The 25,563-nt window shown below is 39.9% G+C and overlaps 1 protein-coding gene across 3 annotated transcripts; it reads right to left on the reverse strand.

Annotated features, from left to right (window-relative positions):
• Nucleotides 1–1,461: 1,461 nt before the first annotated feature.
• On the reverse strand, nt 1,462–25,563 carry CFLAR (CASP8 and FADD like apoptosis regulator). 3 transcript variants are annotated; one of them, XM_074829487.1, is made up of 11 exons: nt 25,503–25,563; nt 22,091–22,236; nt 18,735–19,166; nt 17,796–17,901; nt 16,769–16,904; nt 16,507–16,604; nt 15,438–15,489; nt 11,629–11,678; nt 10,396–10,474; nt 5,469–5,982; nt 1,462–4,517 (listed from the first exon to the last, which is right to left on the reverse strand). In XM_074829487.1, the coding sequence occupies exons 3-11, from the start codon at nt 19,028–19,030 to the stop codon at nt 4,379–4,381; spliced, it is 1,470 nt and encodes a 489-aa protein (XP_074685588.1). In that variant the 5' UTR covers nt 19,031–19,166; nt 22,091–22,236; nt 25,503–25,563; the 3' UTR covers nt 1,462–4,378. The 3 variants fall into 3 exon arrangements, with proteins under 3 accessions (XP_074685588.1, XP_074685587.1, XP_074685586.1); XM_074829486.1 differs by having other exon boundaries at nt 25,271–25,542; XM_074829485.1 differs by having other exon boundaries at nt 25,096–25,542.

Consider the following 25,563-nt stretch of genomic DNA (forward strand, 5'->3'; position numbering starts at 1 on the left):
TTATGACTCGGTCACACCCATGTAGGTGGCTGAGGAAAATCATGCAACTTAAGTCTGGTACAACACACCACAGAATCTCTTGCCTCATGGGGTACACCTTCTGAGCCACTGGAAGGCATCATCTGTATTCTGCCAATCCTCTTTTCCCTCTTCCATATATACAGCACATACATAAGTACAAGAAATTTCTATTTCAGTTATCAGAAAGCAAAAACGAAGTTCAGTGCCATGGAGCAGTGAGTCTGATAGCCTTGTTCAAGCACTGACCATGCAGGAGCAGAGGAGTGGCTTCTTTTATCTTGTTCAACAGCAGGTTCTGAAAACTAGACATTTTGGCAGCCTGTGACCAAATTTCACCAACATAACACTTTTTATGTTCCTGTGCTAACACCCTAAACTCATGATAGATCCAGAATTAATTCTTTTCCCCTTTTGGCTACTGAATGGAAGTTTGAGATCATTCAACCACTCTATCCGCAATACCTGTACAACTTGATGCAACCCTGCCCGGCATCCGGTCATTTCCCAGACTCAAATTTTAAGTGCACAGTACAACAAGAACAGACTGTCACTATCATGGGTATGGAGGGACACAAAAAGCTACGGGAGAAGTGACAGACAAGTGGCACCACAAAATTCCTGCATGTTAATAAATACTGACTTCAGTGCTACTTTTCACCACGAAGCAAGTACACACCACTCTTGAAAGAGGTATCAAGGCAATAAATACTGCTTAGATGAATGATTACAGAATGAGTACTGCTATAGTTTTAAGAAGCTACTGAGGGTCAAGAAATCAGTGTAGAAAATCAGTATCTGACATCCATGAATGCTGCACAACACATGCCATGTCCCCACAACATTTTGGTCATTAGAAGGCTGATTTAGCAACTTCCAACCCAAGCAGCCAGACCTAAAAGACTCCCTTCTTTTTTCACTGCAAGGGCTATTTACAGCAGCCTCTACAGTTTTCCAAATAGTGTTGCTTCATCGTTTCTTAAGGAAGGGGACATGGATTTTACTTACTGTGTCATGCACTAAGGTAAAGAACATGCACACTTCGTAATCCCCAAACCAAACCTACATTGTCACAAACCTATCAGAAACAGAATAGATTCTATTGCTAATAAGTAGTTGTATTTGGCATCACCCAACCCCAAAACAACCAACCCACAAAACCCCACCACTATTATCCTTACTTTCTTTCTCCCTCTTCTCCTGTTTTCTTCTTCCTCATTCCAGTACTGATGCTGTATTTCTCCTCCAAATCTTCTTTTCCCTATTTGTTCTTCTCTTGGTTCTCCCTATCATTCCCCTTCTTGTTCCTGCTTGAAATTTCTGTATTACTTTCCCTCATCTCTCTGCCTCCTCTTGCTTCCATTCTCCCTGCTTTTGGTCTATAAGGCAGCAGATGTGCTCATCACATGCAAAAGCTAGTAATGAAAATGGGAAAAAGTGAAGTTAATCTGTGAAATCACATTTATTAACATCACATAGATATATATGATAAATAGGAATCACATCTTATTTCTACAACCACAGAAAACATACTTGTTTCAACATTTGCTTCATTTACCAGCCACTACAGGAAATAACTTCTAGGATTCCAAATCTGTCATTTTATAATCCTTCTCTTACCCCATGAAACATGAGCAAGGTAGAGTTTCAAAATTACACTTGTGCTTTATTTTATTGTAAGATAGTCAGTTATTAAATATTTAGGGTTAAAAATGAATGCTATTTTAATTACCTATCACATATAGTACAGACCCTTCTGCTGATGCAATGCAGTAAACTCTCTACTTGAGTGTGTGGAATACATATGAACATAATTAAGACAAACTATTTTAAATTTTGTATGTGGTATTTTAAAGCCAGAAGCATTATGGCACTAGTTTAAGAAAAGGACCAGTTCAGTAAGCCCTTTCTTAGAGAACACTAAACTGAAAGGAAGACCTGCCCCCTCTCCCTGCCCCATTATGATGCATTTACTTCCACACCTATAGGATCATGAAACTGGATTTAGTATTTTTACTTTAACACTTATAGAAAATAAGCTTTTAGAGAATTTCTGAATTTTGCAAAAAATTATTTTCTATTTTTCCCCTTATGCCTGTGCCTACATCAAATTACAGTAACATAAATAACACATGTAGTTTAACATAAAATTTTGGGTTGCATTTCCCAATTCAAGGCTATTAAAAAGTTTCCATATACTTTATTAAAGAGGACACTATAGCTTCTGAAGTGGAAAGAGGAAAGTACGGAATGCATAGGCTTGCAATACAGGAGAATTATATTTCTGAATTGTGCAAAAATTTCTTCTCATCATAACTGTGTATGGAACTTTCCAGAGTTAACATTCAAATAAAACTGAATACAAAATTTAAAAAAAGGTAACGACTGAAGATTTAATCACAATGATATAAAACGTACTTTATATATTATATAAAATAGTACATTAATATAAATAAATACATATTTCAATCTTAACATTTTACAAGTATAGTTAAAGACTATAAGATAAAACTTGTTCAGTGGGTTTCTCCTCTTCGTATACTCCTAACAATCCTCATCAATCAACAGTTTAGGAACCTCTTAAGCCAGGAAGAGACTGGGTCTACATCACATAACAAGGAAGGACTCCTGAGCACTTCAGTATCTACTTTTTGACAAATAAAAGTGCTTTTTACTTTCAATTACAGAAGCTACTTGAAAACTCATTTGTTTTTTTCCAAATGAAACCTAAGAAGCTGGGTTTTAAAAAAAAGTTAATAAAAATGTCAAGCCAACACCTAAGAAGTACAACACAATATCGAGGAATAAAAAAAGTCACTGCTACCAGAGTAAGTTTACTGGCCAAGCTCTCCTAATTATCAATAATATACTAATGTATACTGATAGTATACCAGATATAGTATCAATAGGCTAACTGCCTGCTACACTTGGTCTACAATGAAAAGCATTGTTGGTGAAGTTATATATGTAAGCACATCTGCTTTTTACTCAAATCAAATGCAGCTACACTAGCAAAAAAAAAAAATAAAATCTTTCTGCAGTGTATTTGCTCAAGGAACTTGCATACCCTGTATTAGCAAAATCCCCTTTCCTTTCTGCTCGCATGAAACACATGCCAGAAGGATGCATGGTGTAATTACACCAGAAACCAAGCAAGGCACGCCAAGGCCTTGAATTTTTTCCTGAACAGGAGACTGTATTAGGATTATTAGAAGTACGCCAGTGGCCGACTTTAGGAGGGAAGAGAATGCCATAAATTCAGTGACAATAAATTTCAATAAAACTCATTCAGGTTATACTGTTACACAACAAGCAGCTTAACTGAACTCTTCAGGTTAGGCATCTGCTCCACTTATTTAGGACGACTTTAACTCATGTGTTTTTCAGAAGAATAAGGGCAACTTGGAAAAAAACATAAATTGATAAAGACGCATCCTTTTTCTTAAGCAAAAGCAATGAGGGTGCAGTGTTTAATTTAAGCCCATCTTAAGAGCCAGTGGCTGCTACAGGACATTTAAGTTCAAATATGATAAAGTGTACTTTTACAACTATGCATGGTGCAACAAGTGTGAATCATGTTTCACCTTCCACAAAACATCTGCCAAAATCCCACATTTTTTAACTGTCTGGTAGATTACTGTAAAGCCCTGCCACAGCGGACAGTTAGCCCAAAACATGGCAGAATGTCTCATTTATTAACATATAACCATTGTGTGCTGTGGACAGTACTGACAACATAGGGTTCTGGGTGAATCACAACCTGTAATGCAGCAGGCAGATGGAATCCAAATTATTTAAAAGATCATCTTTCTCCTCTCTCTGTTTTGCTAGTCTGTGGAGGCACTCAAGTCAGAACTTGCTAATGAAGAACTGGCATTGCTGGGTAGGCATTCTTTCCTGACACATTTTCCATTATTAGGTGCTGAGGAGAGTACCCAGTGAATTTCAGTGGTTTGCACTAGCTTGTACTTGTTTTAAGCATCAACAGAAGAACCTATTAGCAGTGCACCTATCTAGGTACGCTAAAAAACCACCAATGAAACAATAAAAACACAAACCCCTGGAAAACCCAAGAGCTATACAGTTTAGAGCTCCTTCCACCCTGTTTACCTGTTGTACTTGGTTGTAGGTCTGTTGCAGTGCTATACGATAGCTGCCATTCTCATCCAAGCTTTCAGATACATAATCTATAGGGAATTGGCCTCAACACACCAAAATGCTTCTAAATCCCTGGGTTTGGAAGCAACAGGCACTTTAGATACACATGCAACAACACTGCATAAAGTAAAAGTATGTGTGAAACTGTCTGCATCGTAGTGTTTCTTGTTAGCCACTTCAGACACGTCCTTTCCAACAGCAGTTAAGTGGGAGAAAGAAAAAGTTTCTTCCTCAGTGTGTGCTGCAGCAGAAGTGAGTACTGTTGGCTTGGGTCAGTGGTCTTATTCCATTCATAGACTTTTCTGTTCAGTTCCGTGTGGATATCTAATATAGAGAGTTTCCTGCAGCAACAAAAGTAAAAGCTTTCTATTAGAGAATGAAGCAAGACACCATTTAAGAATCCACAAGAGATAAGAGGCCTTTAGACTCAGCAAGGAGAAAGTTTCAAATTTCTGTCTTTATTGCAGAGGTTACACCTCTAAAACCCAAGGCTGAATATGCATTTTGGAGACAATCTGTTATAACCCAAATCACTGTTGTGATATTGGCTATGCTGACATGATGATCTGTGATTTCATTACAAGGTTTTAGGGTTTGTAAAAAAAGTACTAAATGTTAACCCCGCAACTACCCTGAAAAACAGTTGCTAGCTCCCTGGTAGATCAGTTGTACAAAGAAAACCTTTATTGGTAAGTTATATACCCAACATACTGATTTTAGCTCAGATTACTTTTGATAATCTCTTTAGACAGACTAAAGTTTTCTGGTAGTTTAAATTCAAGATTACAAATTGACAAACTAGTGGCTCCCTGAGCAGAGGGTTAAATAGATCTAAAGAAAAGACAAAATCCTTCCCTCTTAACTGCCTTTTCCCCGAACCTAGGCACTGACATTTTATATTTACAAGCAGAGCCCTTCTTAATGATAAAAGGCAATCCTCAATTTGACAGAAGCCTGGTGTGTGCCTTGTTATGTTGGAGAAGGAAGATTTCCAGTCCTGTGTAAAGCACTGACATACATTACCCAGGACAAGTTCTTCCCTTCTCATTCTGCAAGCCCCAGTGCCGTAACACACTTTAATTTTACCCTCTAGAATCAGCAACTTCACTTTACCCTACCTCCTGTGCCATCACTCCAGGATCAGGTATACCTGTCTTTTAACCTATGACACAGCATGAAGACACTTTACAGGACCAGATGGGATGAAACTTAAGGTTTCTCTATCTCTATGACAGCAGGCTGTCATAGGAAAAGGGTTATTTTTACGTCTTTTTTTTTTTTTTTTTACTTACCTTTTACAAGGATTGCGGAGTAGCTCAGCCAGACAACGCAGATAATATGAGGATGAACTTGGAGATTTTTCTAGTGTAGACACATCTACCTTGCACTGACTCCAAAAGATGTCTGCTACTTGGGGGATAGTGACTTTCCAAGGGATTTTTGTGTTAGCAATGATTTTCTCATCGTTCCCATCTATTTCCAACAGACTAGTACATTCTTGCTCATTTTCTGGCACAATGTAGCTCTGAATAAAAAAAAGCTTCGGTTTTCCTAGGAGTTCAGGACATGAGTCTGCTGTAAAGTATTTCTTTATCTGTTCCAAAGGGAATCCAGAAAAGGTATGGTCTGTACAGAAGATGCTCTGAGGACTTCCACGGCTGACCAATATACAAATGAAGCTGTCACAATTTCTGTGCTTCTGCAACCTTGCAACTTCAAGCAATGTTTGATTCATGGTGTCCATATTTAAGTATCTGTGACAATGAACGTCATAGCCTAAGCCTCTGAAGGTCTCTTCCAACACATCTGAAAAAAGCAAGATGTAATTAAATCACAGCACACCAAGGCTCAATCTCAACTATCTTGAATTACAGTATTTACAGTATTTCGCTACTGGAAATTAGACATTTATTTCATCACAATAAAAAACTGGGAGTACTTGATGTTGATCACAGTACATTACATACTTGTACTGCTATATGCATGTTGTCTTTAATATGAGTTATGTACTTCATGATAGCAAAACTGCTATTATTTGACACATGACCTGTTCCAAATTCCACAGACACCTAGATGCTTTCATTTAAAGCCAGTATCCCAAGTTCCTAGGACTTAAATATCAGGCAAGAGAAATCATTAGAAAATGCTTCACACAGAACATTCTTGAAATAGTAAGGAGTGGTCTGGATAGCATGGGAAGTCTGTTTCACCTTTTAATTTGTCAAAATTACTCTGAACGGTTATTATAGATATACAGAACTGCATAGGAAACACAGAGGCTCCCTTTCATCAGTCAAAAAGGAACCTGCTGCAGTCATTTATGCTTCCCGTTATATAAAACGGACTGTAAGTGATGAGTCCCAGGTGGAGAATGCACACTGGAGTTCTAACTGTGACAAAATGGCATTTTCAGAGAAAAAAAACCCTGAACAATGAACCTTTTCAAATGTGTTAGAAATGAAAACTGCAGGTAGCCAAAAATCAAGATTTAACTCTATTGTATTTGTATTAACCCGTGCTGCAGGAATAAGTGCTATGCTCTGAGTAACTACTTTGGATGTTTATTAATATGGGAATGAAACCAGATACATGGTGGTTAAAACCACATATATTTTTTAAGTGTTCAGAGAACCACAAGCTACTACTATGACTCATACCTGTAGCATCATATCTTTACCATAAACCACATATACACTGCCCATGCACAGTTTCTGATATGACAGGAAATCTCAAGTGCTATGTTTATGTAAAATGCCTTACAGACACAGGAAGCTAGACTGTTCCTTTACTTCAAAAGTTTAACAATCCCTATTCAGCAGAGGCTATTTCAGAGGTAACTGACAGGAAAGCAGGAGTTGTACTACCACACTGAGCTCCTCAAAAAGCCCACGCTTAGAACAAGGAACAGAACTTGTAACTTTTCCCAGCAAAATACAGGGTAGATACAAACTCTATACTACAGTGAGGTGATAAACAGGAACTATAGAGTTTCATTCCAGTTCTGTTGGTTTGTCTGAATTTTGTAAAATAATTCAAAAACTTGAATTAAAATAAAACATGCAATAAAACAATGCAATTTTGAGGCAATAAAACATGCTCTCAAAATTCAGGCAGAAGATTCAGTAGTAATACCGTTTAGCAGTTATATACTCGATGAAGCCATTAGAGGGCAGCAGTCCATACGCAAATCGAGAGTTAGAGCAACGAGAGCGCTTTTCCTGTAATTGTCTCGCTACCATGTACATACACACACAGATACAAAAATTGGTGTCACCGTAGACCATACACACACTCTGGGTGTCACAATTAAAAAAAAATTAAACCCCAAAAATTCAGAGCTGATACCTTAGTCTAACAATGAATCAGAAATTATACATGGTAAACTTTGGATACAGTTATTTTACTTTAAGGCAAGACAAAACACATCATTACATGCTGCAACCTGAGATTAGAAAACATGTTTCTTCAACAGTAATCACCTGCCAACAAACCGCCACTGAATTTTGAGCATTTGCATTCTACATAAAAAATTACCCTTTTCTCCCCCTGTTTACAACAGAGGATAAAAATTGGCTTCCAAATGGCAAAGTCTAAAGCAGCTATTTACAAAACAGCAAGGTGCATTTCAGTTCGCGTTTTATAAGCATCTGATGAATTCACATTGTTTATACTGGGCATTTTCAACTGTTGTAAATCCTTGATCCTACTGCATCTGTTATTGGTTCAGCTTCCTCAGACTAAATCTTGCGATAGCTACCAACCCTAACGCACACCACAGATACAATTCCTAACATTCTCCCTGCACTCTTCTCTTTCTCTGGTATTTTCAGACTTTGGAAGTAGTGCTGCACAACTCTATAGAGTAGTGAGTGCCTTTCTAACAAACTCTTTTAAGCAATGCCGTATGTCCTGCTTCTCCTGAATCTCACTATAGTATCTCACTTTCCTGAATATCAATACAGTAATGTATTTCAGTGAAAGTCTTGCTTTCTATTATGTTAAAATGCTGATGAGTACTGGTGACATTAAACATCTGAGACACACACGTGGTTTAATCGCTTCTGCATCCAAGGCAGACACGCATAGAGACTGAGGCACACTAAAACTTGCTTTGGGTAGTTCTGGCACAACAGCAGCAGAGCCATGATTTGCAGGTGTATCCGATACGCCAGATGCTAAACACGTAACCCATTTTTCTCCTTCCCAGTCAGTAGACTTCCTCTATCACATTTACACTTTCTGTTCTTGTACAAGTACTGAAATGACCATGTGAGCTCATGACGAGCACGCACACTGATTTCTTAAGTTTCTTTTGTGCACATCTTTGTATTTAGTAGCAATTACTATGACTAAGGTGTCTGCACAGTGTATTGCCTGTGCAAAAGACCTGTGCTTTCTAAGAAGAGTAGAACTAAATTTACGTATTTGTGACTATGAACTATGTAATGTAGCAGCTCCTTCTTTACTTCATTTTTTTCTCCAGTGTATGTGCCTTATCTGCTTTTACACTTACTATTTCATTTAAAAAACTCAAACCTGGCATAGTAAAACACTCTTATTCAATAAATCAGGTCAGCACATGCTCATATCCCATTAGAGAAATGAAATTTTATTAAAGAGGGCTTTTTTATAAACAAGGCTATTTTCACACCTCATGTTTTCTTTAGCTCTCCACACTGAAATTCCTCTAGCAATCCTTTTTGCATTTGCTTTTAAGAAACAGAACTCCAAGTAGTAAGTAACTGTTTTGGTACTGGAGCAGATTATCATGCTACCTTCCAGATTAAGGCTGACTAGTAAGTTTTTTGCATCTAAAGGGTTGTTTGCTCTGTAAAGCTACCACGAGAGAAGAACAGGAAAGTAAAGAAGCAGGCAACAGGACAGAGCAGAATGTTTGATCCCAAGAGCTGCCCCCACCCCAGTCTTTCAGTTCTTGGCAATCTCTCTTAGCTTTATTTTCCTCTTGAGGCAAAGTCAGCTTTTTCTTTTTTTTTAGAGTAGAAATGAAGTAGTGCTTTAGAGTGAACAATTTAATTTCTACATCCAGCAATTGCATCTTTTTTTTTTTTCTTTCCCCTCTGGCCAGAGGTCATTGATGAACTTGGTAGGACAGACCAAAATCAGATCCCAACAATGCTTCCCAGTTGCATGTAACTGAGTTAAGTACCTGCCTCGTCTCTCTTCTCCATGCATGGCAGTATTGTGAATCAGTTCTAGTTCCCATTACCCTAGTGGCAAACTGTCTTGTTTTGTATCATTTACCTAAAATACTATTGTCAAGCAAACATAAAAATTTTACTTTCTGTGTCTGTGCTCTGCCTCCACTGCTCTTCAGTGACTACATCAATAATTCTGAGTTGGTGCATCTGCTGGACTGTTAGTTATGAGAAAGAGAAGAGATATACCCACAAACCCTCCTCTTCTCCTACATCTCCTAGCCTATTACAGAACTGACTGCAAGTATGCTCTTCATTTTTATTTTTAGCCTCATGTATTAGAATGATGAGAGTGGGGGCTTTTTTGCTTATGCAAGAATCTAATTTTTGGATTCTACAAAGGCAATCAGGAAAAACCCACACCTTAACCATGGCACTGACTACCCTGAATTCTACATGCAAATTGGTTTGGTTTGGGTTTTTTTAACTAAACCAAGAGGGAAGGAAGAAAATTCCTTTCCCTATAAAGCCACGGTGACAGTTTCAGTTAAACTGTGCAAGATGTAACAGAAGCCTAGATGCATTATTAATAAAGGACCACGTGCCTTCAGCTCTGTGCCTTCAAAACCTGTGGTGTCCGATATGATTATGCTTCAAATCTGCAACAGCTTTGCTTTTGGTTTTGTTAACTGGTGGGAAACACTATCTTTCCCATCTCCGCCAATAACCTGCTGTGTGACTGTAGCTTAACTATTCTGTTGGTCTCTGAACACCCTCTTTCTCCCTCTCAAAATTCAGTCTATCTCCTAACAAGTTCTTTCATTCAGAGATTTCGCCCCAAAACCCAAACAAACATTGTTTGCAATAGTGAGGACAGTTGTCTTTAACCTCAGGTTGGGCCTTCCAACTCTCTGCTTCAGAAGATTTACTACAATTGATAGACTAGCTGACTAGGACAACATTACCCTAGTCTGGCTGGTAAACATACATCATATTCTTTATGCTAAATTGTTCTTATTATCAGAGATTAACAAGATAAGGAACTTCAAATTCAGATACTTACCTGTGTCATTGCCAATACAGTCTATTATCAGGCATATTCCTAAAGGTTGACTTTGCATTCTGTACTGATCATCAAACACCTGAGGAACGTGAAGGACAAATACTAAGTTAACGTGTCAAACGCTCAACTCACAGACTTGATTCTTTTCTCAAATTAACCACCTCAGATCTTTTCAATTATATCTGTTGTTTTTCCATAGAGTAGCTAGCAGAAGTCTATCTACTGGGATGTAGTATGTCTTATCTACACAACAAAAACAAAAAAAATCAGGAGATACGGACTAATGATTTTTTTTCCTTATTTCTAGTATAAGCTTAATTTTTGCATCCTTGTGTTATGCAATCTTAGTACCATAATAATCCTTAAAGATTATTAAAGACTAAGACTGTACCAGAAACGAGAGAAGCAAGTTTAAGACTGAACCTTAACTCTGGACAGATCTTCAAAAGTTAAAAAAAAAAAAAAAAAAAAAAAAGAAAAAAAGCAGCTGTATGGGGTGGAGAGCCTTTTTAAAGACCTAGACTATGACAGCAATGATCCTTCCATAGTACTTCCAAATTAATTTCCTTAACTGTAACTGTTATTGACATATTGGGAGCTATAAACTTCACACTGCCAACACAATAAATGAGAGAACTTCTGTGTTCTTCAAGTGTGCAAGCAAGCACTGCTCATCAGAACTTTTCTTTCCTTATTTAGTGGAACAACCTCCTAAATAATATGTAATGACTCTTACCACAACTCCTCTCCCCTTTAAAAAGATAACAATCAATTTGCTATAGGTAACTACCTGGTTCCTGACCTATAGAAAAGCTAGTGAAAATAGCAGTAGTCCATTCTTATCGTTAATACCCAAAGCATGTCTGTCTTCTACCTGGAGAGCAAGGAACAGAGAGAGAATAAAGAACAAAATTTACTGCATGCAGAGAAGCCCTGCAATTTCTAATGCAGATGGCAAGAGGTCTCACTTCCAACAGGTCTTCACTTAGCCTCTACTAATAACATGTACATGCAAAACACACTGCTGCTTCCAGAATATCAGCAAATATTTTATATTAAAAATATATTCTGCAAAAGCAGAACACAACCTGTTTATGGCTGAGGAACATATGGATGTACATGTTGTTCTGTCTGCATGCAGTTAAAGGAAATCTCAAAAGGAAACACAAAGAAAACTAAGGTAAATGCCTGCAGAGGTTTTTATTCTATTTACATGCATACATATGCACATACCTTATGTGACACCGGTCCTGATTCCTGAATGGACATGTGGATTGGTTCTGCTGCAGTTAAAACATACAGAAGTAATCTCAGTATGTGAGTACCAGTGACATTTCTTTGACACAAAATCAGGTAAAGAACTTATCTAGTTCAGCCAAGTTCCTACTCATCTGGACCTCTTAGTTTCTGTGTACATTACTGAAGTTAAAAAAACCCCAAAATTTTCACCTCTAAAATGTTATTTGGATTGCATTCTACATTGCTTGTGACTAGAATAAACAAAGGATCAATCAAGGTCTCTCACACTGAGAGAATTCAGACAACTACTCTTTTAAAAATAACTGTATTTGAGAGGTACTTTGGGTTTCCAGAAAGAATACAACACACATGGTAAGAACCTGGTACTCACTGGACAGCTTCCTGGCTGGCCTGTTGGAGAGTTCACTACTAGAACTGGCACAAAACTTCCTACTCAAGACTTAATGGGCACAGCTGCACTACACAGGCCTCCAGAGCTGGCTAGCCAACCTTTTCCATGATTTTATTAATAAATTATTTTTTCTGTTAAAACATTGTGACAGTGGAAGCCCACAACAATTTCAATAAAGTTCTACGATCTGGTAGCACAAACAAAGCAAATACAAGAGCAAATAATGAGGCAAGGCTCCGTTTTCAGAGCTACTAAATACTCTCTGCTCCTGCTGTTATCAACTGGATTAGCCATAAACACAACCATCATAAACAAGAGGAGAATAAACAAAAGGGAATAAACAAGAGGGGCTAAGAGACATGCACACGCCTGCAGGGCTGCGATCTTACTGGCATCATGGAGACATGATGGGATGGCTCCTATGACTGGAGTGCTGGAATGGAAGGAGACAAGCTCTTTAGGAAGGACAGGCAGGGGAGACGAGGAGAAGGGGTCATTCGCTATGTCAGTGACCAGCTGGAGTGCACAGAGACGTGCCTGGGGATGGATGAGGAGCCAACTGAGAACTTATGGGTCAGGATTAAAGAGAAGGCAGGGACAGGAGATACTATAGTGGGCTATGAATGCCACCATTTCGTGGTCACTGCAGCCCAGGCTGCCCCTGAGCTTCACACTGCTCACCAGCCCCTCCTTGTTGGTGAGAACAAGGTCCAACACAGCACCTCTCCTTGTTGGCTCCTCTATCACTTGGAGAAGGAAGTTATCATCAACGCGTTCCATGAACCTCCTGGATTGCATATACACTGCAGTGTTGTCCCTCAAACAGATATCGGGGTGGTTGAAGTCTCCCAGAGGACCAGGGCTTGTGAACGTGAGGCTGCTTCTACCTGTCTGTAGAGGGCTTCACCCCCTTGGTCTTCCTGGTCGGGTAGTCTAGAGTGCATAAGCAATCCAGGAGGTTCCTGGAACGCATTGATGGTAACTTCCTTCTCCAAGTGATAGAGGAGCCAACAAGGAGAGGTGCTGTGCTGGACCTTGTTCTCACCAACAGGGAGGGGCTGGCAGGGAGTGTGAAGCTCAAGGGCAGCCTGGGCTGCAGTGACCACAAAATGGTGGAGTTCAAGATCCTTAGGGCAGTGAGGAGGGCGCTCAGCAAGCTCACTACTCTGGACTACAGAAGAGCAGACTCTGGCCTCTTCAGGGATCTGCTTGGCAGAGTAATATGGGATAGGAGAGGCCCAGGAACACTGGTTGATATTCAACAATCACCTCCTCCAAGATCAGAAGCGATGCATCCCCACAAAGAAGAAGTCAGGTAAGAATGCCAGGAGGCTTGCAGGGATGAACAAGTTGCTCCTGGACAAGCTCATACGTAAAAAGGAAGCCTACAGAGGGTGGAAGCAAGGACCGATAGCCTGGGAGGATACAGAGAAACTGTCTGGGTAGCCAGTGATCTGGTTAGGAAGGCCAAAGCCCTGATAGAATTAAATCTGGCCAGGGATGTCAAGGTCAGCAAAAAAGTTTCTATAGGTATGTTGGTGATAAAAAGAAAACTAGGGAAAAATGCGGCCCCTGTCCAGAAGGAAATAGGAGACCTGGTCACCTGGGATATGGAGAAGGCTGAGGTACTCGATTTTTTGCCTCAGTCTTCAGTGGCAAGAGCTCCAGCCACACCACCTAAGATGCAGACGGCAAAGGGGGGACTGGGAGAAGGAAGAACCACCCACTGTAGGAAGAACCACCCACTGTAGGAGAAGACCAGGTTCGAGACCATCTAAGGAACCTAAAGGTGCCCAAGTCCATGGGACCTGATGAGATGCATCTGCGGGTCCTGAGGGAACTGGCAGATGAAGTGGCTAAGCCACTATCCATCATATTTGAGAAGTCATGGTGGTCCAGTGAAGTTCCCGCTGACTGGAAAAGGGGAAACATAACCGCATTTTTAAAAAGGGAAAAAAGGAAGACCCAGGGAACTACAGGCCAGTCAGTCTCACCTCTGTGCCCGGCAAGATCATGAAGCAGATCCTCCTGGAAACTGTGCTTGGGCATGTGGAAAATAAGGAGGTGATTGGTGACACCCAACAAGGCTTCACCAGGGGCAAATCATGCCAGACAAAGCTGGTGGCCTTCTATGAGATGGTTACAGCACTGGTGGATAAGGGAAGAGCAACTGATGTCATCTACCTGGACTTGTGCAAAGCTTCTGACACTGTCCCACATGACATCTTTGTCTTGAAATTGGAGAGACACGGGTTTGAAGGATGGACCACTCAGTGGATAAGGAATTGGCTGGATGGTCGCACTCAAAAGAGTTGCCGTCAACGGCTCGATGTCCAAGGGGAGAGCAGTTACGAGTGGTGTTCCCTCAGCAGTCGGTGCTGGGACCAGTGCTGTTTAACATCTTTGTTGGTGACATGGACAGTGGGATTGAGTGCACCCTCAGGGAGTTTGCCAACAACCCCAAGCTGTGTGGTGCGGTCGACACGCGGGAGGGAAGGGATGTGCCAGCCAGAGGGACCTGGACAGGCTGGAGAGGTGGGACCGTGCAAACCTCATGAAGTTCAACAAGGCCAAGGGCAAGGTCCTGCACATGGGTCGGGGCAATCCCAAGCACAAATACAGGCTGGGTGAAGATTGGATTGAGAGCAGCTCTGAGGAGGACTTGGGGGTACTAGTGGATGGAAAACTGACTGTGAGCCAGCAATGTGCGCTCACAGCCCAGAAAGACAACCGTGTCCTGGGCTGCATCAAGAGAAGTGTGGCCAGCAGGTCGAGAGAGGGGATTCCTCCCCTCTACTACACTCTTGTGAGACCCCACCTGCAGTGCTGTGTCCAGCTCTGGGGCCCCCAACATAAGTAGGACATGGACCTGCTTGAGCGGGTCCAGAGGAGGCCATGAAGATGATCAGGGGGCTGGAGCACCTCCCTTGTGAGGACAGGCTGAGAGAGTTGGGGTTGTTCAGCCCGGAGAAGAGAAGGCTCCAGGGAGACCCTATAGAGGCCTTCTGGTACTTAAATGGGGCCTACAGGAAAGCTGGAGAGGGACTCTGCATCAGGGAGTGTAGGGATAGGATGAGGGATAACGGTTTTAAACTGAAAGAGGGTAGATTTAGATTAGATGTAAGGAAGAAACTCTTTACTGTGAGGGTGGTGAGACACTGGAACAGGTTGCCCAGAGAAGCTGTGGCTGCCCCCTCCCTGGCAGTGTTCAAGGCCAGGTTGGACGGGGCTTTGAGCAACCTGGTCTAGTGGAAGGTGTCCCTGCCCATGGCAGGGGGGTTGGAACTAGACCTTAAGAACCCTTCCAACCCAAAACCTTCCATGATTCTATGATTCTATCAAACAGTGAAATTTATCATTTGGCTCTTTCAAATTATCAAACTGCTCTTACCCAGAATAAGACTTTGACCAGTCTGTGATTCTTCTTTGTTCACATTCTGGATCTAAAAATGAAGAAAAAGTTCTTTTTTTCCCCTCTCTCCTTCAAGAATTAATAATCATGTGTCCCAAAATATCACACAACCGTATTTTTCTTCCTCAAGAAAAGGATTATATATTTTAGATTCACATCTATCAGCTAATTAGTATTACAAAATAACAAGTAAAAAACCCCTACCAAAAATCACAAACAAACCCCTCAAAACCGTTCCCCCTCAGAAAAAAATTACCAGCTTGCCATGAACCACAATGAAAGGCTTATTCCATAATGTAGTAAAACAAAAAAAACCTCTGAAGATGTGAATTTTTTTTGCTATAGAGCAGCAGGGAGGAACCGTCACTGAATTAGAAAGTAAATTATAACAATATTATAATATAGCAAGTCTGTGCAAACTCTTTCCCATGAGTAGTCTGGAAAACAAAGCTGTTGTGGCTTTGTTAGTAAAGACAAATTGTATCACTGGTATCTTGTATGTAAGCTTTATACATACGTATTTACTGAACACATGACACAAATAATCTCATCAAATTCATTTAGCAAGGCCAAAGACTTTATTAAGGTCATACTATTCCAATATCAGACCTAACCCAAATATAAAGACAAAACCCACCAAAAAACCATAAAAATCTCTTCTTAAAAGCCATACCTTCTGCTTCCAAAGTTAAAAAGCTACTTTCCCTGCAAAGTCCAGAAGTACGAAGAACAGTATGTGTTGCAAAAACAGTCAAAGCAAAACTTTTCACTCCCCAGAGTAGTAAAAAAGCTTTCAAGATACAGTTTTTGCAGGTATTTCCAACTAATAGGAAAAAATGCACAGAAGCTCTTTAAAGGGGATCTTTCTCAGTCAGAAGATTTAAATCAGACCCTAAACCCAGCAAATAATAGGAATATGAGAAACAAACCAAGAAATATTTTAGTTACTAGCAATCTCTCATTCCTTAGGCTCTGCAAAGATGAATCCCCTTTCAATGTCTGGTAATATTTAGAAAGAAAGGATCTGTCTGATTTATTGCATACTTACCCCTGAATTATAAGGAGGATCAATCAGACTGAGATTAGGGAGAGATGCCTGAAGTGCATTTACATATACTGGCTGAGAATGAACGGAGGACATTAAAGCTGAAAATTTAACAGAAACACACAGAGAAATACACCATGATACGTCAGCTGTTTTAAAAGCCTAAATCCATGAAGCATGCAAATACTCTGACTTATAACTCATGATTTTATTTTCAGTAAGATCCTTGCTATCAAGAGTAACCAGTGTAAAAATAGCATCTTACCTTCGTGTCTGTATTTCTGAATCTTCCTAATCAGGTCCATCCTGTGAATATTTCGAAAACAATTTTCTAGCAAATCCAGTTGATTAGGAGCCACCAAATTTAGTTTCTCCAGGTCAATCACAAGAGCTAGAAAACTCTAGAATAGCAACAGAAAAACAAACTGTCATATCAGTAATTTGTTCTCTATCAATAACACAGCAAACCAGAAAATAATGTGGGGAGGTCATAAAGGTTGTATATTCAAGAACTAGGGACATTAGATTCTGAAACACTAAGAAAATTATCTGGAAGATATAAGAATTCTTGGTATTATCATAGGAGTAATGGAAACTAGCAAGTGATATTCTTAAAAATAAAAATTTTGAGGAAACAGTTTTTCACTTCCTTCTTGCTACAAAGCCAGCCACTTGGAATGTCACCTCCCACGTGCAAAGAAGAGGTAAGAAAAGCTTTGGGGAATTTGCAGGGCCTCTCTCCTCCTTTGGTTAAAGAGAGAAAAAGAAAAAACCTTAAAGGAAGAATATAGAAATCTTCAGTCTTCTATGTACAGTGGTGAAGTTTTCTGAACCCTCTCTACTGAATCTCTGCTTTCTCAGAGCACTTTAAACAAATATTTAGAATGCAGATATACAGAGAAAGACATAATTAAAACAAACCCGTTATTTTCTAAGTGAAGCAGAACACAAACATCAAATATGACCTTGCAATTCAAGATACATTTCATATGATTATTGGTTTGAGATCTTTCATGTATGAACTTTCAGATCAGTAATACTGAAGACAGATTTTTTTTAATGCCTGTGAGGATTCACTACAGCAAGTCTTCACTGTTCCCTCTTACTGTTTCTCATGCTTCTTTCCTTGAATTAAAAAACAAAATATGAAACAAGCCACTACTCCTTCCTGACTTCTGTATACTCCTGCCTCACTACCCCTTGCAGTATGTTTCCCCTCCTTTGCTGTCTAGCTACTTTTCTTTTTACTTCAATCTCTCATTGCTCCAGAGAAGACCAGCAGAAAAACATACCTTATCTTTTGCCATTTTCATACGAGGTGCATAATCTCTGAGTAGAAAAACAAGAGAACTCACTTCTTCTTTTTCCAGATTCTCATTAATCTCTACCATTAGTACCCTGAAATAAAAGTTGAGACATTTCTAAAGGACTAGCTTTCAGCAAGATCCTGTCCTTGCCCAACTACCCAACTTCTCCCATGTTCCTGTCTTAATGTGCCATTCCCAATTAAACAACAGAAAAAAAGCCTACCCTACTGAAAGATCCAATTACAAAATCTTGCTTATCAGCACCTATGTTCAGACTGACTGTGTAATAGCCACTGCTAGGAAAACAGAAGTCTCTTTAATATTTCAAGAGAGATGGAGAGAATGAGACAACAGAACACATCTTTTAACTTTTTTACCTAGTAGTTACAGGGTTTTTATTTCAGTGAGAAGGTAACACAGGAAAATCTTCCTTATGAGTACATATATTTCTTTCTGAAGTCTCTCAAAGAAAGTAACTGGAACTTCTTAGTTTAAGCCTCTTAAAGCTACAGAGTAAAAAGTAGTAAGAGACAGTTCCCCTGAGAAAAGGTATACCACAAGGCTATGTGCCCAAAGCGAACTAGAAAAGAAAGTATCTCTAACTGATGATGTTCCACCAAAGCATCCTTTCTGTCTGCTAATCTAGAACATCACTGGTTTTATTAACACACACAAACTCCTTAAAGACAGACGCTTCTAATGCCATGACTTGTAAGAAGCTTCTAAGGCTTATTTCAGGGACTAAACTTGACATATTCTTCTCACTATAACTCTAGATATAATGCCCTTTTCTGCTTTTCTTTTACCTTCAAGACCTATTTAAAAAAGAAACAAAAAACTAAAAACACCCCCCCCCCCCCCCCCAAACAACCCCCACACATTTTGAAAATAGAGTAGCCTTGAAATCTGAAATAAATATATTACCTGTAATCAGGGACAAGTCTGAGACTCCTGGCAAGGTTAGCTTCCACTGTGGCTTTCTCAGTCTTCAAGATTCTCCTCAGCAAGTCAAACCTCTTAACTCTGTACAACAGCTCAGACAAGCCAAGAAAAGACAATTTCTCTCTCTCATTCAAAGCCACCAAGAGCTCTCTAAGGTCAGCAGTGGCCAAGTCGGGAGCAAGGTCTCGGCATAGGAAAACCATCATCTCCTCTTCGTCTTTATCCAATTCTTGTTCAATCTGGTGAATAAGGACAGCTGGCACTTGGCACCTGGTCATCACTTTGTTGCTGTCCCTTTAAAACTGACAGCCTCCTGTTTTTTAAACAGGAAGCCAACATGACATGAAGCCCATGTCTACCACAGCACTTCTCTGGTGTTCATTCTTAACTAGATGCCTTTTCACATAAGCAGTTCTGTGGGAGAGAATTAAAAGTTACTAGATCAGTGACCTGCTGTACAAGTTCACAGTTAACTCTTCCATTTGATGTATTTCACTTGCAACTAAAACACCAACGTAGTCTACACAGACCTCCTGTTCTCAAGGGGTTCTCCCAGCTGTTCATTACAGAACAAAAAATACTTGGTAGGTCATACTAATCAGAAAAAATGGAAGTTCTTTTTAAAGTAAAATTACCTTAACACAAGTCTGTAAATTCCGTAGGAAGTGAAACAAAAGTCATCAGCTTGCTGATGAGTGATATTTCAAGTGTTTCTGAAAATAGGAGTTAAGTTCCACAGCAACTTAAAGTCTAAAGCTCTGACCTTTTCCCAGCAACCCTCCACCTCTCTGCTCACTACCACCTTTTCTTCCCTAAAAGTCTCAAGGCATTTTTCAACAAGATTTCTGGGAGCTAAGAGGTAGTGTAATCACACATTGTAGACAAAAGAGTTAAAAACCCCCACGTATAAACCCACTGCTATCAGGCACGCACTTTCCCTTAAATGAAATGAAAATAAAGGAAATATTCACTAGATAACATGTAGTATTTTAAAATATTATCTATAAATTCAGGAATGTGTGGATTTTCTTCCTTATTAGCATCATTTAAAGGGACTCCAATCTGAATGAGTGACTTGGGTTTTAAGGATTCCCTACACACACCCTTCATGCTCATAAAGATCAAAGAACCACACAAAGAAAAAATTCCAACCTTAAGTATGCAAATTGGTTAATTCTGAAGGTATAGATAAGCCATAGATTGCCTTTTTCTTCATGTGACATTCATGTTTCACCATACTGAAAACTGAAATAAAAATTAAAACCTAGAAAAAACCCCACCCTTGTGATGAACAAAATAAGTAGAGTGCTCTGCTCAACTTCCGCTGTCACCAACTATGGAAATTCTATCTAACCTTCTCTGATCCCCATTACTGACATGGAGAAAGGTGAAATGAGCAACCTGAAAACAAATCTTAGCCCTTACAAGGAGTTCAGTCACTATAATGCATAGTTTTGTTTAAACCATTCTGAAAAGAAAAAGCCAATTTGACTTCAAAGCCTAACACACTGAAAGATTCTAGCACCTGGATAATATCTTTCAAAGCAGTTTCAGCATTTTGTTACCATCGAAAATGTCAGATATTTTGTCCATGTATTAAGGAGATGAGAGATACTCATATACAAGCTTTTTTTTTCCCTTTCCAATGCTATTTAAATACAAAATAACTCTATACATCCACCTGACTTTCCTCAGAAAGGGAGTAAGAGTTGGATTTGATTAAACCCACAGATTGGGTTCCACTGCCCACTAAAAGAGCGTATCAAATTCAAGTTCCTAGGGAAAAGTCTCCTTTATCTACATCTGTCCCAGTGAGCCGTATTTTCTAAGGAGTCAAAGGCTGCAGTGGCTTTCTCCTCCAGCACTGTTGCTGACAGTCACAATAAGAAGTCATCAGTATTTTGAAAATAAAAAGTCACTGTTAATCTTGCTGATAGCATGTCTGAATCACTGGAGGATTATAACACAAGTAACTGCTATGACCACAAGGTCCCACCTTCAGAAGCAAAACAGAAGGAGGAGGTAAGGAAGGGCAGTACAGGCAAGCTGTAAAATATCATAAATCCACCACACCAGGAGACCCAAGTATTACTTAGCTTAAGTACTCCTGCACTTCCAGATCACAGTGTAAATGAGACCAAAGAGAGTCCTCAAAATGGCACTGAGGCCACTTGGGCTCATTTTCAGAAGTGCATTCAACTGCAGCTGACAGTAACACAGCTGCAGATACCCTGCTCAGCCCATCGCAGCCTCCTATGGGCGTTCTACATAGATTGTGCTAAATACCTAGAGAAAACACACAATTATACTACTCCTGCTGCAGCACACAACCAGAAAAAAGCAACACCTGTCGTCTCTGATACAGTTCTGTTTTTCAGAACCCAAAAGGGACAGGCACAAACACAGTGTCTTCCCTCATCACATCACACCATTTAGGAACTTCAGAGAATTAAATGCACTGTTTGCTCAAAGAAGTGCAACAACATTTAACCCAAATGTAAACAGTGCAAACAGCAAAAAAACCTCTCAGAAAAGAAACACCAGTAGAAGCTGCTCTTCTCAAATGCCCAGGTCCACAGTATTTTTAATATAACAAGCTGAAAAGTTTTGTTTCCAACAAAACCAAACTGGGTAGACAAAATATTTGTACTTTTGAACCTGTTCTATTTTACACAGGACCTACAATGCACTTGTATAGCTGGCGTGGAAGGGCAGGGTGGGAAAATTTTCAGGCCTCTGATAAGCGGAGGAAACCCTCACGTACTGGCTTGTGTTTTATACAGTTTTCTATCAGAGGAAAAGCATATTTATTGTACTTCTTAAGTACTTCTTATTTTCAATCTAGCATCAAACATTTGTGAGAATTCTATGGAAGGACAAAGACTGTTTTCATGACACAATGCAGTCAAGAAGGGGGAGGCACAAAACACGCTCATATGAAAGCATCTCCCAGGTACATACAGCAGGGACTTTCAAAAGAGCTTGAGGAAGTCATATTTATGACTCACTCTAAAGGGAGACAGGAATTTAACAACTTTTGACCATTTTCAGAAATCTCAGATAAACTTTTTTTTTAAAAAAAACCACTCTAGTTGATTTTTATTTAATCTTTTACAACTAGTTTAAAAAAAGAGGGGTGTGTGGTAGGGAGCAATTTCCTACAGAGTTAGCATTTCAGACATGCAAAATTACTACTTATATGTTATCTTAAAAATAATCTGCCTTTAAAAAAGCACATATGAATTATTTATTTTTGTGAACTTCCTTTATATAAAATAAATCGCATACTCATTATAAAAAAATGCTGATCAATACTTCCAGTGCTGAAACTCTCTTACCTGCATGCAAGTCTGTCCACAAGTACACTGGAATACTGGTATTTGACCATTGCCAAATCACTGATCCAGATCCAGCACACATTGGTTTCCATCCAGTATTTTCCAATGATCGTCCATAGACAAAGTTGATTACATCAGCTCATTTTCTGTTGGGACAAAAATCAACATCACAAATTACTGCTGGGGGCTACTTCCCAATTTTAGTGGGAGAAAAAACAAGCAAAAATGACCTAGGATCATGCATTCTTCTGTATGATTCCACTGGTCCAGTGAACAAGGAATGATGCTCCCAATAAAAGGAAAAACAACTATGCACATATAGTGATTTAGTGATGATATAGTGTCAGCAACATTCATTTCCCCAGGGTTCTGAGTGGGGAACGAGTAAGAGCAACATGAAGAGTTCTGTATAAACTAAAAAAGTTTATAACTTGCATCCAAAAACTATGTCCTGTATTTTGATAGCAGAAATGTCACACTACTGCGACAAGCCTGATACATTCCATCTGAGCCAGACCCACTTCACCATGAAAGGTGAAAGGCATCATGCTTCACCCTTCCATCTGATATCACCACTTCTGCAAATGTCACAGATACAGTCATCATAGCTACAACAATTAAAGAGAAAAGCAAAGACAATGTAAAACCCAGCAGTCTAGCTTTCAATTTAATTACCTGGGGTCTGCAACGAGAAGAGTAATTTAATGGAAATTCTTTACAAAGAAGAGAGCAAAAACAGCTTATTGTCTCAAGAGGAAAAAAAAAAAAAGTTCATACTCTTCAGAGATAAAGCTGCCCCAATAGTTTGTGTGTTCATTTGCATGTGTAATTTGCCCATATTGCTTCAAGAAAACATTCAAGATTTTCCTCGTCAGTTCAATGTTTCATGTATTGAGTAAAGATTTCAATGCAAAGCTTATGGAGCAGGAAGATGGTTGAAAAAATAAACTTTTCTATTTTTTTCTCATTTACATTCCTGATTTGTAAGAAATCCAGAATAATTCCAAATAGCTGAAGTTTAATACAACCACCACCAACAACAGATAAAAGAATACTGCAAGATCATGTCAGTAACATTAGGTGAAGTGAGTGTAAAGGGGCAGGCCTACACACAGAACAAGATCTGTTTTCCTCCTGTACTCAAACACCCAGGAAAACCCCTGGCACGGTGAAGGAAAGTGACTGATGAGGGGAGTTTTCTAGAAGTCTGGCTATTTTAGTTCACTATCACCCCAAACTTTCACAGATGAAGGGCTCTTCTGGGAAATAGTCTTAGTCTGGTAAGAAAATCATCAATTCTAGGCTGACTCATCTGTCCTCTTGTCCCCAAAATAAGTCTGAGAGATCAAAGAGATTATACCAAAGTGCACTTAAATACAAGTTTCTGGGTTTAGTTAATTTTCAGACTTTCCTGAACAAAGTGTACAATTTTAAAGCTGATTAATTTCTCACATAGTGCACAGGAAACCACGTTTGTCACTGGCATATTTGTCTAAGTCTGTACTGACTTTTAACCCTGGGTATTATACTGTAAACAAAGTTCACAAGAAAAAATTTAAGGTAAAACACCTGAGGATATTAGCAAGAATATTTACTCCTCAGACCACAAATAATTTCCATTCCACCCTAAAACAGGTAGAAAAACATCTCTAAGTTCATTAGCTTCTATGAAGCTAATAAAAGTTAATTATGCTCCTATTTTTGAACTATTTCACACTGCCCCCAGTCCACACAGAATATAATCAAAATCAGGAATAGACTCTTCCCCCCTCTCCCAGGGAGCAGGAAATAACAACATACTAGAACTTCACACATAAAGACACACGAGGCTCCGAGTAACACCCTGCTGGCATTCACAAGTGGAGGCTGGTATGCATGTACAAGGTTCAAGCAATTTTACTCTTTGCTGTTTAATACCATGAATGAAACCCTTGTTCCCATGATTGCAACACAAATAGTGCACAATATAGAAATACCAATGTGATTATCAAGGCAAAGAGAAGTGCCCCGTATTAACAATGATAAGTGAACATATATGGCCTCATATTAAGAGAGAAGGTCTTTCAAGAGAAGCAGGGAAACATTTCACGCTCTAAACATGGCCTACAATCAGAGTCTGTCATTTCTGACAGCATTTGTTTCTTCAGCATTTCACAGCATCTCTGCAGCAGCAAAAACAGGATATAACATGAGTGGGTGTAGTTCCGATCTGGAAAATGATCTTTGTTTCACAAGATGAGCTCATGTGGAAGCCCCTACGCTAGAGGGAAAGAGTAGGAAGTTAGTTGCTACTGGAATCAGTAGTCGCATTTTGTGCTACCTCCGCTCTGCTTTGTTTGAAGAGATACAAATAGTGAAACCACACAAAGGTAACTGCATTTTGAATCTGTATCATCTGACATTTTTCGAAGTGTTGAATCGTTTGGAGCCTGCTCCACAACTGTCACATTTCCCTATAAAAGCAAGATTTAGTACAAGATACTTAGAGAAAACAGGGAAGTCTTGCAGTAATTGTCACATTTCTCATTCTCATTACAGTATTAGGCTTAGTTTGTTCTCAGTGGAAAGTAGCAGTGACGACGTGGATTTCCATTTAGATATCCACTAGTTTAACACCCCAGTCCTCCTCATCAAAAATACAAACTAAAACTGGTTTTACCATACGGAGTTTCCACAGGTTTCCCTGCCACTTTCTAACGACATCATTTTAAATCACACTCGGAAAACAAAGCGAGAGGAAACTCCGCTCTGCAAGATAAAAAAGTTTCAGGCGGATGGCCCGTGTCGGGTTTTGTTTCTACTCACGAGCAAGGTCGGGCTCAGGCCCTACTTGCGGCAGACGCTCCGGCTCTCCGCACCCAGCTCAGCCCGACCCCGGGTGAGGACCGGGTCTAGACAGGGAAAAGGACCCGATCACGGAGCACAGTGTGTTAGGGCGCCTATACTGGAGGTGCAGGGTGAAAAGAGAGATGCGAGGGAAAGGAAAAGGTAAAGGTGTAACGCACCCAAACGCGCCGGCGGAAGTCTCATCTACAGCAGCGGGGCCAGGTCCGGCACTGGGAGCAGGGAGGAGTAGGGGGCGGTACCGGCCTAGCACCAGGCTCCCTAGCACCAGGCGTGGTTTCGAGTATCACTTCTCTTTCACATCCGTAAGACACGCAGAGCGCTTTTCGCTCGTACCTTTTACGGCTGCTGGAGAGACCTGAGCCGCCTCTACGCATAGATATCAACGCTGTTCAAGGCAGAAATCTCCCCTCGCTGAGGGACTCGGGAACTGACTTTAGCCGCTTTGCCATCGTTATACATCTGCCGAGCCACATTCGCTAACCCTTACGATTTTATCGTGAGTCATGCCGTTAGGTGTTTTGGGATGAGGTGAGGGAAGAATTATGCGTTTCGCTTTATAGTCTACCTCAGGAGATGAAACGCGAAGCTGCGCAAATAAGCTTGTCCTGGTCCCACAAGATGGCGGC

This window comes from Strix aluco, chromosome 6, assembly GCF_031877795.1.
Source record: "Strix aluco isolate bStrAlu1 chromosome 6, bStrAlu1.hap1, whole genome shotgun sequence".
NCBI classification, from domain to species: domain Eukaryota; kingdom Metazoa; phylum Chordata; class Aves; order Strigiformes; family Strigidae; genus Strix; species Strix aluco.